The sequence below is a fragment of the Hibiscus syriacus genome, unplaced genomic scaffold, assembly GCF_006381635.1.
Source record: "Hibiscus syriacus cultivar Baekdansim isolate YM2019G1 unplaced genomic scaffold, ASM638163v2 tig00110895_pilon, whole genome shotgun sequence".
NCBI lineage: Eukaryota > Viridiplantae > Streptophyta > Magnoliopsida > Malvales > Malvaceae > Hibiscus > Hibiscus syriacus.
In genome coordinates this window covers 4103616-4120155 of record NW_024062903.1, presented here as the reverse complement: position 1 = coordinate 4120155, position 16540 = coordinate 4103616, and the positions used below count along the sequence as shown (strand labels likewise).

General features: G+C 33.8%; 1 protein-coding gene and 2 pseudogenes across 1 annotated transcript; 1 reads left to right on the top strand and 2 right to left on the bottom strand.

Moving 5' to 3' along the window:
- Positions 1 to 1763: 1763 nt before the first annotated feature.
- LOC120145884 lies at positions 1764 to 3907 on the bottom strand (annotated as a pseudogene).
- Positions 3908 to 4969: 1062 nt separating this feature from the next.
- LOC120145876 (vacuolar protein sorting-associated protein 28 homolog 2-like) lies at positions 4970 to 6016 on the top strand. Its single transcript, XM_039159595.1, has one exon. It carries the CDS (start codon positions 5276 to 5278, stop codon positions 5822 to 5824), a length of 549 nt encoding a protein of 182 aa, XP_039015526.1. The 5' UTR covers positions 4970 to 5275; the 3' UTR covers positions 5825 to 6016.
- Positions 6017 to 11308: 5292 nt separating this feature from the next.
- Positions 11309 to 14420, bottom strand: LOC120145852 (annotated as a pseudogene).
- Positions 14421 to 16540: the final 2120 nt, after the last annotated feature.

Sequence of the window (16540 nt, the reverse complement as noted above, 5' to 3'; positions counted from 1 at the left end):
AAGATACTCGTATTTCCCCAACCGAGGGTCGATTAGATTCGGTGATTCCCGTCTGTCAGATCCGCACGATATGCGTTTTTTTAGAGTTACTCGTAGTCCGTAAATTGTTTAAATATATGTTATTATTATTCCTATTAGGATTTTGATATAAAATTTTTTATTCGTATGCGTTGTCCCTAATCGTGATCGACAGACCCAGTAGTAGACTTCCTTATCATACTACCCAAACTAGTACATATATGTTTCCTGATAGTGTTACATTACTGTTTTTAACTACATATCTGAACTGTTTTAGATTTATAATGATACTGAATATTTTTACGACATAATACCTGATTTTCTAAATATTGTTTATTTGATATATGATTTACTGTATATTTTTTATATGATCTCTGATTATTGTATTTATGTATCTAATTTCTGAATATTGAATATTTTCATGTTTTAATGTATTAAACTATGTTTTCACTCGAATACATATATGTTTATTAGCGTCATTGGAGGTATTATTGGATGAAGTATCTCAAGCCTAATCTATGACCTGTAAGACCTTATCGCAGGCTACTCTGCTTTATGCACAGGATAAGTCCTCACCGCAGATCTTTATGCTATATGTATAAGGCCATTACAAGGTGTACATGTATGTGTATGATTTTGGGGAACCTACACATTCTGGTGATCAGATGAGGGTATTGTTCATATTTTTAAAACATGTTTGATGAATTGATTTTTACTGAAGTGTTTTATTTGTATGTTTTAATACACTATAAGGAGCACACTGAGTTTTTTAGCTCATTATATAAATTTTAACCTTTTCAGATAGTAGCAGACAATAGACTAGCAAACTTGGCATCAAGATGATCGCTACTTCTCATTTTTGTACCACTGTATATCCCTATATGCCCTTTTTGTTATACTTTGGTGACACGTATTTTTGCTACTGTTTTGATATATATGTATTACCGGTATTATATTTGTATATATTTTATACAATTTTTCCGATATATGTATATATATATATATATATCGTATGAATCTCACTGATGGTAGTTTCATATTATACTGATATATATATTTCAACGCTATTTTAAATATGAAAATAATTTCTAAATACGATATGTAACTGCCTAAATTTAATCATATCGTTCAAACCGAGTCTAAGAAGCTACATACATATAAATCTTGGTTCAAACCACTTTACGGCATTTCCTTGACTAAAAGGAACTTTGAAGCAAAGCTTTATATATCCGGAATAACATTGTACCTATGATTAAACATCTTACCTACCATCATCTCCTATTAAGTAAGACAATTGGAAACCCCAAGATATCCGAAAAGATTGAAGTCTATGTCTATTAATGAGCGACTACATTAAACCTTCGTGTCGGTTTATGGAAATCAATCATAATCCTAGATTTGATATAATCAAATACAAAGTCCTAGAAAGAAAGAAAAAAAGAGAGGAGGGAGAAGAGGGGGACGAAGAATCCTTCTAGATTTTCCTTCATCTCTTCACCATTAATTCTACTGACTGACCACTGTCTGATTACCAACTACAACTTTCTCTCCAAATTAGAAGGAATGAATCGCCGTCAATCCCCTTTGTTCCATCAACAAAGTTGATGTTTTCTTTCATTGAAAATATTACATTTGATACATTGTTTTTCTTGATACCAGTTAATTATGGATTCTTGAACAAGTTGAAAAAGGGATGAATGATACATAGGTTTGGCATATTTAATTTTTAAAGCTATGATTGTATGAACAATATGAGCGTGTATTACAATGGTGCTTACAGCATGTAAAGATGCCTCTCTGGTATTTTATCTTGAAGATCGACCGATTTTCACTCGGAAATTAAACAGTCGGTTGAGCACGGAGGCGAGGCGAATCCCGCCTTGAGCCAGTCTCTTCTCCACAACGGGCAACCGCGAGAGGAAATAATCATCTATGGAGCAAAATTATGAAGACTGTTAAATGAACAGAAACATAATTTCAGTTAAGATTAGCTAATCTGGTTTCATATGGCATCGTCTCAGCCTTTGCCAACCATGGTAAATTGCGTGAAAATATAAGAAATGGCATCATATAATGAACTAGAGGCAAACCAGGTGATAGAGGCAAGGGCAATTCGTCTCTTCTCCACAACGGGCACCGCGAGAGGAAATAATCATCTATGGAGCAAAATTATGAAGATGTTAAATGAACAGAAACATAATTCAGTTAAGATTAGCTAATCTGGTTTCATATGGCATCGTCTCAGCCTTTGCCAACCATGGTAAATTGCGTGAAAATATAAGAAATGGCATCATATAATGAACTAGAGGCAAACCAGGTGATAGAGGCAAGGGCAATTCGGCCATTTATCTTCAACAAGTTTGGACTTGGATCCGTTTTCATTATTTTATTTTAATACATAAATCAAGTTTCATAAAGTGCCTTTAATTATCGAACAAGATAACAGTAGAAAGAGGAAATAACAAATACCTTCTAAGGTGCTTCCAGGTGTGGCATTCCTATATGCATACTTACATGCTAACCTAACACTTTCAGAAGCATATCTGCGTATTGAAGCAATTTAAAAATGTTATCAGATTCGGATGTAAGTGTCAGATACGAGTATAGGTATGAATTACATACTCTATATAATAAAGAATATGCCGTGGAATGACACTTACATGTTAGGACAAACTGTGTTCTTATATATGCAATATTCCCATGATGATTTATCATTGGACCAAGCATCCTATAGATGAAAATATAAGCTCAGCAGTCAATTATCACGTTAAGCGTTGCTTATATAGGTAAGCGGTAAAAACGATAATCTCAACAAAACAAAAATGAAAGCGTTTCGTTTGTCTTACTGTAATATTCCTCTGTATAGCTGGAATCATGGTTAAAAGATCCGAGCCATAGAATGTCTTCACTGCAGTATCAATAATCATGGTATCCCAAACCTGGAATAACCATACTACAGCATAAAATAAAGTACCTAATGACGTTTATATCTTTAATACCAGTCCCTCCTAAATCTCCTGTGAAGCCAACGTGTAATGGCTGTAATAAAGAAAACATATAAAGGTATTGAATAAAATATATATGGTTAATGATTTCTAGATTTTCCATATATGTGATATGAGTAAAAACCTGATGGACATCCGCCATGTAATGAGCTAAGAACATGAGTGACTCTGTCAAATTGTCTGTCGCAAACAAAAAGGAGAGCATATAATAAACCATATGTATTATTTCAAGAGTAACTCCAGGAGTATATACGGGAACAGTGCTTACATTTCAACCTGGGATTATATCTCTGATATGCTGAAAAGAGTTGTCTTGTATAGTTGAAAATTGCTCCTGTTACACAATTATTTTTGTGCCCAGCAGAATCATAGCAGTCTCCTATAAGAAAGGTTAATTAATGTCGGCATAACTCTTCATTTCTCTTAAAATATTTATGTTTAGCACTCGTATCTGATGGAACCGAAACACTTACGGACGTATTTATAGTTACACTTGAAATTTGGGGTGTCAACATAGTGTAGGGAGGTTGTCCACTGCCAGTTGTAGTACCATTTGATATCATCAGGCCATGAACATACAGAAGCAAGCTCACCTTTAGCAGAATCTGGGAGCAGTTCTTTGACTGTAGCCATGGCATCTTCAGTAAGATGACCCTGAAAAGCATAATCAGATGATCATCTTTCCCATATGATGTTATGGATCAAAACATTTGAAGAAGAAGAGAGAGAAAAAGGGAGGCTTCAGACCTCAGCAATCTTGCAAACAGCATAATGACCAAGTTTTCCCCAACTAAAGACCCCTTGAACCAATTGCATAAGAAGAAGCAGCCTTACGATCCATAGTAGCTCGTGCCAACCCATCCTTGTAAAAGTCCTGCAAATGATAAGAAAGAGAAGAGTAATCGTAATTTTCCATTTTGATTTATATTTGAAGAAAAGAGATGACACCAATTATACCGCAAAGTATATTGTAGTCTGATAAGCGGGGAAAAGTGAAAACCTCGACTCAGGTTTTCACCAACACCTTTACATGTGAAGCAAGCATGCCTGGCCTGGCCTTGCCTTGCCTCTCTTTTAAGTTTCTTCCATGATACAAATACCATCAAATAACCCTTCAAACAAAGTTAAAGTATATATATTTGATATGCAAAGGTGTATTGATTTATGTCAATATTATCATCACAAAGCACCTTTGTGGTAGCGTAAATGACCCTATCAAGCCATCTACTACTGGATTCCAAATAACTATGGGAATGTGCATAGAAAAATATTTTCAATACCAACTCATTTATATTGATATCGTCTTAACAAATATATTTTTGAGCACCAAAAAAATAATGCACTACTAAAAATATACAATAAAACATTGATAAATAAATATTTGATAAATTAATAAATTTAATTAAATAATATTTTTAATAATTATTTTAATTTATAAACTAAATGTTTACTGTGTTTTTAATAAAAATATAAATAGATTTGGTTTAATTTAAAAATTATCAAATTTAATTTGGTTCAGCTAATAAGTTTAAAAATAATTATTATTTTAAAAAAAGTAATTTTGAATAATTTAATCGGATTAATAACTAAATTGATGGTTTGAATAGGCTAACCATAGGTGGATTAAGTTAGAGAAGAAGAGGTGGAAGTGTAATAGTTTTCAGGAGATTTCCCAACTGCCACACGTAGATGCCGTAAAGACTTAATAATTGGACCCCCACACAATCCATCTCTCTGCTTCAAACATCACCGCTGCACGACATTCAAAGCCGCGTTTCATTCCCTTTGTATATTTTCATTATAATTTCATCTATCTGGATCAATTTCCTTAGGGCTTTTATATCGTTTTGGGATGAATTAAGGTAAGGGTTTCTTCGTTTCTTTGTCTTGATCATCCGTTCCGTATGTTCTTTTAGCGTCTTTGTTGTTTGCATAGAAAGCAGATGAAAAATTTTATGTTTTCTTTTCTTCGGTGATTTGGATTTTGGTGTTTTGCAGGGGAAAAAAGAATCTTTATTAATGATAAATTGGATAGCAATCTGATTAGTTTCTGTTGATTCAATTGTTTTGCAATGAATAAAGTTTACTTCTCTTTGCGAGTGTCCCGTTCTCTTCTCCATTCCTTCAAACCTCAAACTCAGAAACCCCTTTTTATTTGATCTCAAGTTGACCCTTTTGTTCAATTTAGTAACATACCAACTCTTGTTACATGGAGGTTAAGCTATGGAACGACAAGCGCGAGAGAGAAATGTATGAGAACTCTGCAGAGTATCAAGGCAACAGAGAAGCTTGAGAAGGCTTATGTGAGGGATATTATTTCATCATCTGAATATGAGACTGAGTGCCAAAAGCTTATTGCCCATTTCAAAACCTTGGCTTCTACTCTAAAAGACACTGTTCCCAGCATTGAACGCTTAGCAGATACATATAAAATGGACTGCCCGGCTGCTATAAGCCGTCTATTGACATCTGGTGTGCCTGCCACTGTGGAGCACCGCGCTGCGGAAGCTGCCTCTGACTCTGCGACTACTTCTGCTGCCATTGTGGCTGAATGTGTGCAGAATTTTATTACTGCCATGGATTCATTGAAACTCAACATGGTGGCAGTTGATCAAGTGTATCCTTTGTTGTCTGACCTCTCTGTATCACTCAACAAGCTTGGTATTTTGCCACCTGATTTTGAGAGGAAGATAAAGATGAAGGAATGGATCTCAAGGTTGGCTAAGATGGGGGCAGCAGATGAGTTAACAGAACAGCAAGCTAGGCAGCTCCACTTTGACTTGGAATCTTCATACAATTAATTTATGGCAGCTTTGCCTAATGCCGGGACTTGAACTCTATAAGTAATCCAATATGCCTTTTGTTTAGTGCTTCAATCTGGTGGATTCCCAGTAATGTGTCAAACAGTTTTTTTAAGTTGGTAACATTGCATTCATTTTGAGAGTTCTTGGATTGTTTAAGCTCAAGATGCTATCGTGTGCTGATTGTCATTCTATTCGAATGGATTGTGCTTTGGTTTGGTTTTTATAATTTTAAGATATTCCCTTTTCTTGATTGTTTGTCTTGTATATAAAATTGTTTATCCAATATATAGCATAAAGTTTTGATGTCTGGTGTACTTCCCACTCAATTGCCGGCATTGTTTTTCATAGATGAATAAGCAAGCCAGTGAAATATCATTTAAAAGGGGATGTCAAACAAGTTTCCACAAGTGCAGGTATGTTTCAACCAGCTGCATTGCATCTTTCTTAGTGTAGTCACTCATTTTCGTCCGGATTTAATAATATAATTTTTGAAAATATTTTTTAAAACATATAATATATTATTTTAGAAGACGTTTTTTGAAATTATATAATATATAGTTTTTAAAAAATCGGTTTTTGAAAATATATAATATGATTTTCAAAACATGTTTTAAAACATATATAGTTTTGAAAACACGATTTTGAAAAATTATAATATATAGTTTTAAAAACGTTTTTTTGAAAACGTACATAATATAGTTTTGAAAACATATTTTGAAAACATATATATAGTTTTTAAAAAACGATCTTTTGGAAACATATATAATATATAATTTTTGAAAACATATTTTTTTGAAATATATTATAGTTTTTATTATATATTATTTTATATTAATATTATTTCTTTTATATATATTATTATTTATATCATATTAATGTTATTTATTATTATTTATATTTATATATTATTATTATATTTATATTTATTATATAGTATTATTTATATTTTTGTATCATTTTATATTATATATTTAGTTTTGTTTTTTTGTCCAAGTCCAAATTCAAGTTCAGCAAAGTGTCCAACCAAGTCATGCCAATCTGACCCAGCAAAATAGACCCGGTTAGGGGTTTGACCTAGCCCAAATCCACATGTTAGGTTTCATGCTTAGTCAAGGGAGGTCAGTAGCCAAGCAAGGAGCGCCGCCGACCACAACAGTAAAATCGGCCGGGATTTCCGGCCAAACAACCCGAGACTGCACCATTCCGAGATTTCCGGCCAACCAAAAACAACATGCCGAGAGAATCGGCCACACCTAAATCCCGATGAAATCGATATTACAACTCGTTTCCAGAGGCTATAAAAGGCCACTGGTGGAGTAACACAAAAAAATAGATGACATAGAGAAGATCGAGCAAACCCAACAACAAAATACCAACCAAATCAGACAAAGAAACCATTCGAATATAGCAAAAAAAAATCAAAGCCTTCGCTGAAAGCTTCCAGGAAAGCGTAAAGTCTACGTCGGGAGGCCAAGGGTCATTGGAGAACAAAGGATCTCGTTGGAAACCAAGATAAAAGTTGAAACCTTGGGATTTAGATGTATTCTGATCTAGGTATTTTTTTATTTTGGGGGTGGATTTGGGTTTACAGGTTTACAAGGTCGAGCGGCAGTGCGTGGTTAGGAGCGGTGGCCAGCCATTCGGCCGGTTGACTTGTGTTGAGAGAGTTTTTTTTAAAGAGGGGAGTGTTTTTTTTTGGGAATTTGGGTTAAAAGTGATTTTTTTGGGTTTTAAGGGTATAATTATGAAATTCTTAAATTATTCTCGTAGTCCCTGCAGTTTTGATGCATAATTCATTTTGGTCACCTGTTGTGAATTTACCCTTGAATTTTGAATTTATTCAATTTAATCCATGTTTAAATTTCTTATATTTCACAATTTAGTCCCTTTACATTTTGGTTTTCTCTTGCAGCTTATTTTTAGGATCAGTTTGATCCATAAATTTATTTTGTTCCAATTTGATCCTTTAACATTTTCTTCATTTTTTTTTAAATTTATTATTTTTATTCTTCTAAAATTTAACATTTATTTCTTTATTTCTTTATTTTATTTTTATTTCTTTTAAAAATTAATATTTTCTTTTGTATTTCGAATTTATTTTAAAATTAACATTTTTTTCATTTTTTTTATTATTTATTTTAAATTTCTTTTAAAATTTAAAATTTTCTTCATTTTTTATTTATTTCTCTTTTAATATTATTTTACTTTATTACTCTTCCTTTTTTTTATCTTAACTTTATTTTTATTCTTATTTTTTAATTTAATCATGTTTTTTTTAAATCTCTTTGATTTATTTAACATTTATTTATTTTATTTTTACGAACTAACATTTTTTTTTGACTTTTTTGGGGGGAATTTTAATTGATCAAATATAAGTAATTTAGATCGAATTTTAAATTTTAATTTAACTTTTAACTTTCGCAACTAAGACAAGGAAATTAAATTGGTACCGAATGAGCAGTACAAGGGTACTAATCATTCCTTGATTTCGACTCCCGAATCTGATTTATTTATGGCAAAACGCAGATCATGTCAGATAATTAATTAAGGTGTCCAGTCAACCTAATGATCGGTGGCGGCTCCATCACATCGAAATTAAGTCGAAACCCAATTCGGCTCACCCGAGGGACTGTTACTACCTAACCTTCAAGCTTTCCCTCTTTGGTTGACTCTTTCAATAACATGAACTACCAAGTTGTTCATTCATGTTTGTATAATGGTCTTTGCGTTCATGGTTGATTTTTTCTTTCTTCCTTCTCGACATCTTCAAAGAATTTATACATCTCATTTCCATCTTCCATGTTATCCAGGTATGTCTTTGCCTTCGGTTTTTTGTTCCTCGAACAAACTTATGATGAAATCATTCATCTCTTGACTGCAAACATTTAACAAACTACTCCACATCCTTGGATTGCTACTTCTAATATTGGTGTATTAACTAACATAATATTAAGCTATAACCTTTTGGAGTTGCTGGGATACTTGAGGCTTTGTCTTCCTCTTCATCAACTGCTATTGGGGAACAAGGAGACTGATAGGGGTTGACAAAAAGGCTAATTTTCAGTGATATGTTTAAGGTATTACCGTATTAGAGAGGCATAGGTGACCAGAAAAAGGTAGACCATTTGAGTTGGTTTGAGAACAATAAATGAAACCCTTCAGAGTGGATACTAATATATATAGCTTGATAACCTGGTCATCCTTCTTTTTCTTTTTTTATCTATCAAAATCCATCTCCAAGATATTTAATGGTCCATGGAACGTGGAACAGTGATGTGCGGAAAGGTTGATGTGGGTGCAGATGTTTTGATAGGGAAAATTGCTGCATATTGGTTACTGGCTCTAAGGTTGTTGTTGACACTGCCACAATGGTGCTGATTTTTTCCTCCTCTAGTGCCTCATCCAGGTTGTCTAAGTAACTCTGGGATTTCCATTATCACCAGAGCTGAACATCCTTTGCTGTGGATGGAGCGTAATTCTAATTGTTTTGTTTGGAAGTAAAGATACACACATTTGATCTCCAGAACAGATTCTGTAATTTACTACCAGAATCTGGATATTGAAGTGGACTTGGCATTTGAAAGATGAAAGTTGAGGATCATTGTTATGTTAGGATCATCATCTGCAGCTTTTTTGGGGTTACAGCTTCAAAAACAAGATGAAAGTTGAAAAAAAAAAAGCAACTCCAGTGAAAATTCGAGCGTTACAGCTTCGAGTTCAAAGATGTTTCATGGTGGAAAAGTAAAGGAATCATTGAATTTTCTTTAATTTTTGGATTACTGGAGTGTGAAAAGAGAGACTGTTTGGGTTACAGATCTGCATGTTGTGAAATGATCTGATCGTAAAGAGTGTTGTGTTGGTAAATTTAGATGACAAGTTTAGTATCTGTTCAGAATTTTCTTAATCAATTGATTTGTACACATCTTGTAGACGGTACTTTCGAACTAAAGATTTTTAAGAATAAACCCATGACCTCATTTTGATACAAATAAATAAATAATTAAAAATTAAAAGAGAATAACATATACACGGCTTATAGATGTAACATTTTGAGCCAAATATCTTTAAGAATAAATTCATAACATTTAGAGAGAATAATATTTCTTTTACTATTGAGATCACTTAATGAGATATATCTGTTACTCAATATTCATATTGTTATTAGCGGAAAGACATAATCTATATCAACTTAATATGATTATTACTCTTTTTGTCATTTCATTTTGATATAAATAAATATTTACAAATTAAAAGAGACGACAATGTTTAAAATCAAAACATATTTTTGGACAAAATTATTATAAGACCAAAAGTAAATAATAATATAGGGCGTCACCATGTTTGCTGATGCAAAATTACAACTAAATCCCTGTTATGAAATGTATATTGTTTTAGCTTTTTATCTCTTTAAATATTTATAGAGACGGATTTAGAAATTTAAAATTCAAAATTCAAAATTTTAATATATATTTTCTCTTAAGCATATTGTTATGGAATTTTATTATTAGCTCTTGATCTCTTGAGTATTTTCTCTTTAAGTATATTGTTCTGAAATTTTATTATTAGCTCTTTATCTCTTTAAGTATTTTATCTCTTAAGCAAGGTCTCGAGTCCGAGTCCTTGTGTATGCAAAAAATCTTTGTTGGTAGATTCATCCACTAAAGTTAGGCGTGCGATGCGGGTCGATCCGGATTAATCAATGCAAAACCTTGGAACCGGGAGGACAACAAAAAAAAATTTAATATATATTTTCTTTATACAATTTTTTTTCAAAACAATGAGATTTAGTACATTTGTCCTGATATTTATGTTTGTCAACGCTGATACTAAGACAAGATCTTCTATTACTTTATCCTTTCTATTTATGTATGCAAAGAGACCAAATCATGTGTTTGTAATATGAAGTAGAAGAATTTAACTCTGGAAGTGATAAGTATAAATAATAATTATCCCAGATGAAAATGACCATTGCTATGAAGGTTCCTAATTTTTGTTGCTATTCATTGTTTACCTATTGAACAACCTACATTGATAGAAACCCAAACCTAGAGTCAAAGCTCTCGATTTTCAGCCATGGAAGAAGAGGAAACAATGCTGCATTTGTCAAAGCCTCAGGATCGGAGCCATAAAGAAGGAAGCTTTCAAGACAAAATCATTCCCAAATTTGAGGCCCAATAGTTACAGACTCGAAAGCTTTTCGTGTTATAAGGTGCAATATATGTATTTTCCCTCATAAATGGAGAATCTGAGAGAGATCATGTTGCATTAAACATCCTTCTGCCCGCAACCGGTTTTCTCTAGTATAAGATCAGAAGCAATATATTCCCATTGATGAATTATATTTGGGTGGTAATGTTCACCATGGTTTAAAAGATAAATGAATAAAAGGGTTAAATTAACGATTGCTGTATAGTTTGAACGAACAACCGTCAACCGAGATTTGGCATAAAGACCAACTTGGACTGAAAACGGACTGTGTTAATCAAGATATGGTAAACTATTATTTTTGTTCCGTTTTGATACTCGACCTAAATCACACTTGGCATTCTCTCATCATCTACAGTCACAAAAGTTAATGGCGACACCTTTTCTTCCAAGCCTTCCACTTCATCCGATTCGGTGGAGGTAGTTTTCTGGTTGAGTGGGCAGATCATAGTTTATGACAAGAGACTTGCTGCACATCAATACCACGGGCTGAGAGATCAGTACTGATGAGAACACGAGAAGAACCAGAACGGAATTCACGCATGATAACATCACGAGTATTCTGGTCCATGTCTCCATGGGTTGCAGAAACTGTGTGGTCTCAACTTCGCATCTTGTCGGTTAGCCAGTCAACCTTGCGCCTTGTGTTCACGAAAATGACACTTTGGGTAATGGCTAGGGTCTCGTAGAGATCGCAAGAGTGTTTCGAGTTTCCATTCTTCCTTCTCAACATTTACATAAAACTGCTTGATACCCTCCAGGGTTAGCTCATCGCGCTTAACCAAAATTCTGACAGGTTTATTCATGAACTTCCGCGTTATCTCAAGGGCTTCGGGCGACATTGTAGCATAAAACACCCCAACCTGAATCTTGCCTGGAAGATGTCGTAGATCTGACAGACATGACAACATTATCAAAGCAAAAACTATCAAAACCAAAGATTGCAAAACTCGAAACTATTGTGACATAGATAACAAGCCTGATCCTTAAAACCACGGGAAAGCATTTCATCAGCCTCATCCAAGACAAACATCTTAATATAATCTGGACAAAGTGACTGCCTTCTCAGCATGTCAAAGACACGACCAGGAGTACCGACGACAACACGAACACCACTTTGGAGAATGCGCTGATCCTCTCGTACACTTGTCCCACCTACGCAAGCATGAACCTTCACGCCAAGGTAATCACCGAGCGCCCGCATCCCCTTCTCAATCTGTTGAGCCAACTCCCTAGTGGGTGCCAAAACCAGAGCCTGGCATTGGACTGTACCATAGTCAAGCTGCTGCAAAATTCCAGAGCAGAAAGTTGCTGTCTTCCTCGTTCCAGATTGTGCCCGCTGTACTAAATCGAGACCTTTGCAGAAGGGAACGATTCCTCATTGCTGAATAGCGGAGGGCTTCTCAAAACCTTAGAAAATATTTGGAAGAAAGAATCTGGATTCAGCATAATTTAGAAAAAATAAAACATAAAAAAAGTTATTAAGTCTAAACAAACATCAGACTATAATTCCAAAAGAAATTTCTAATTTGGAATTACTACATACCATATGCATAAATACCCCTTAGAAGATTATCTTTAAGTCCCATTGCATCAAAACTGTCATAAACTTCGTCATAAGAAGTGAAAAAATCATCTCCGTCCGTTTGGAGCCTGTGACATTCGAATTTGGATCACAGAAGCATCGCCAAATTGTAAGTCGAAAAATATCTCTTCTTTTCTTTCTAACATTTTTATCATGAAAAGGAAAATTGTATGGGAGGAAAGTCGGAAGTTTACAAACTAAGAAATAAGAAACTTACAACTCAGTCATTTTCTGATCATATTGACGAGCATCGAATTGGGATCCTTCAGGTGCCAAACCTGCCATGACTGCAGAGAAAGAAAGAGTGAAAAACTAGCTAAACAAAGTCCAGCTTACAGCTTTAAGAATGCAACAGGATAAAAATAAAGAAATCAAGATGTTACATGATATACAAACAACAAAAACACATATCAGGTAATATATAAATTTCATTGCATTAAAGGATAATGCATTTCAATATTGAGAAAGATGTAACAGATGAGCCAAACTTGCAGGCCAGATGAAAAAGATACACATCATTGCCCACTTCTCCAAAACTCACAAAAAGCAATGCGCAGAAATTTCTATCGCAACATCAATCACCAAATTATTGAACATTAATAAATAAGAACATACTGAAGCCATCATCTCCTAAACAAATATTCATCACTCACACTTCTGCGTAGTTAATGGATAAGTCATCCAGTCAAAGAAGCAAAAACTAATCAAAATTACAGATTAATATAGGTGTTTAGATAACCAACTGACAATTACAGACAGTGTGAAGGGCCTTTGTACAAGAATTGTAGTGCATCATAATGCTAGGTCACACAGCCTAATCCATTTGAACAGAGATAATAATTACAGATTTATATAGGTGTTTAGATAACCAACCGACAATTACGGAGAGTGTGACAAGAATTGTGCTGCATAATAATGCTAGGTCACACAGCCTAATCCATTTGAACAGTGATAATAATTACAGATTTTAACTCAGGCCAAAATATGCCATAACTTGTTGATTACCAGCTTCAACATAAGATCAATCCAACACATTGAGAATAAACTATAATCACACACTTTATCATGATAACGTTTGGCCGGTACTTACTACACTTGCATAGTTTGAGAACAAAGAACCCAAAATCTCACTGAAATAATTGTAAAATTCCAACCTAAATGCTTTAAGTAACAATATTGGCATTTAAGATCTGTTCACAATCAGAATAACACATAAAATCTTTATATTCTAAAATACAAAAAAGAAAAAAGAAAAAGGAATAACCTTTTTTCCTTTTTCCTTCTGTTCTTCAATATCCAACAATTTTATTTTCAATTAACAAACAAATATAGAATAGCATGGAAAAGTTTCAATGTTCTTAATGTCTCAAACCATGAATTAGAAGAAAATACCAAAAAAACATCGACTTGAACTAATCAATTTCAGAAACAAGAAAAACTCAGAAACAAGAAAAACCTGAAGTCATACAAAGAAAACAGATCAAACCCAGATCCTAAACAGTTAAATTAAATCCAGTAATCAACAAAACAAATCCAATGAAAGAAAAAAAACATAGAAATAAAAGCAACCCACTACAGGCACAAACACGCAAAGAAAAGGGGGGGGGGAATATAGTAAACGTAAAGGCAGAAAGCGAGAGAAGTGAATCAACCTTGAAGCAGATGAAGAGAGCAACAGAAAAAAGCGGGTGTTTGGCGATGTGACAGTGAATTTGTTGAATAAAGAGAGAGAATGGGGGTAAAAAGGATAGATCTTTAGAGGCTTTTTTCGGTTAAGGGAGGGAGGGAGGGAGGGAGGGAGAACCCCAAACCCATTTTTTGCCCTATCTTATGTTCAATGGCTCCCAGTTCCCACCCAACTTTTAGCAATAAAATAATATTATTAAAGTTTTTTTAAAGAAAATGCGATAATTTGATTCATATTATTATTTTTTTAATTTTTATAATAATAAAATGGCATCCCGATCTCGCACCTCTTTTTTACCGACGATCTTGTCTGTTCATCGTGCCAGTCAACGAAAAACACTCATTTATTTCTGGCCGAACACTGTCCACACAATGCAACTTGCCATAAGCTGGTTTCCAATTGGTTGGAACTCTTGGGAAATATTTAGGTGTATCAGTTCTACATGGCAGACCTAAATGCTCGGATTATGATTTCATTATTGATAAAATGCGCAATCGTCTCTGTGGTTGGGCGGCTAGATCCCTCTCTATGGCCGGTAGAATTAGCCTTGCTAAATCTGTTCTTGCGACTATCCCGGTGTATTTGATGCAAATCTCTCTTCTCCCCCGCACGGTCTGCGATAAAATTAAAAGAATTCTTCGTCAATTTATTTGGGGATCCACGTCTACATCTTCGAAGCTTTCCCTCATAACTGGGAGGCTCTCTGTCAACCAATAGCAATGGGTGGTCTCGGCATTCGTAAGGTCTATTACTTTAATCTGGCTTTTGTTTTGAAGCTCGGTTTCATTAAACTTGACGCGGATTGTCTCAGGAAATGCGGGTTAATATACGGTTAATATACGGTGTTATCGGATACATTAAAAGATATTTAATAAATTCGGTTTAGCGCTACCGGAAATGTTGACTAATAATAATGTAGTAGGTCTAAGTCATGAAGAAATATTAAAAAATTGTGCAACCGGCAAACTTAACTTGTCGGTTCGTGTCGATCCAAATTAAAAATGTGTCGATCCAAAACGATATAAGAGGTAAAACTATGACAAAACCGGTATTGAAATGATAAAACTGGTAAAGCGCTACCGGATACATTTAAAGTGTCGGTACTTTAATATAAGGATCGACACTTCGTGAATTTAAAAGAGAAGCAGTTTTAAATCCTATAAAGTGTCGATACTTTTAAAAAATATATCGATCCAAAACGATATACCAGGTAAAAATATAATAAAACCGGTAACAAAATGATAAAACCGGTAAAACGTTACCGGATATATTGAAAGTGTCGATACTTTATATAAGGATCGCCACTTTGTGAATTTAAAAGAGAAGCAGTTTTAGTGCCTATAATGTGTCGATACTTTAAAAATATATATCGATCCACAACGATATAACAGGTAAAAAATGATAAAACCGGTATCAAAATGATAAAACTGGTAAAATGATACCGGATATATTGAAAGTGTCGATACTTTCGTAAGTATGTGTAATAAATTATCGACACTTTCAAAGAAATAGGTAATTATTCTTTCGAAAGTATCGACACCTGACATAAAAGTATCGACACTTTTGTATTTGTATCGATTAAATATAAATAACATATCCGATGAAAATATAAAGGCCATATCTAAATATCCTCTGAAAATCGATAGAACGGACGAGTTTTTGAAATCGAAGCGTAATTGTTGCTGCATTTCAGAAGGCGTTTCTAAAGCGAAGTTTGTTTGTTGTTGATGCAGTCGAATCGAAAAGTATGTTGTTGAAACCCTAGTTTTTTATTATTACAGTAATATAGAATAGGGTTTTTATGTGTTGTTTGAGATTTTGGAGTAAAGAAGCATTTGGGACCGATTACAGGTAGAAAGTGATATTGAAGGTAAAATATAAATGTCGATACTTTTATTAAATATTATATGTAGAAACTGATATTATAGGTTATATAAATGTGCCAACACATTTTGGTGTGACCATTCAAATTCTTTTGAAGAAAACCGTTTTACCACAAGAGTAGTTATCTATATTTGTATATTGAATAAAGTGTATGTAACAAAATAATTTGATTTGCGTAAACTGATATATGAAGGAAAAATGGAGTCAATGGGTTGGAAAATTGTTGGTGGAGCAGATGACTTTGAAATTGAGGCCGAGACTCGAAAGCAACCAAAGGGTGGATATATGTATTTCTAGTAAGTATAAATGTCTTTTTGTTATTATTATTGAAATTGTAATTGGATTAAAGTAT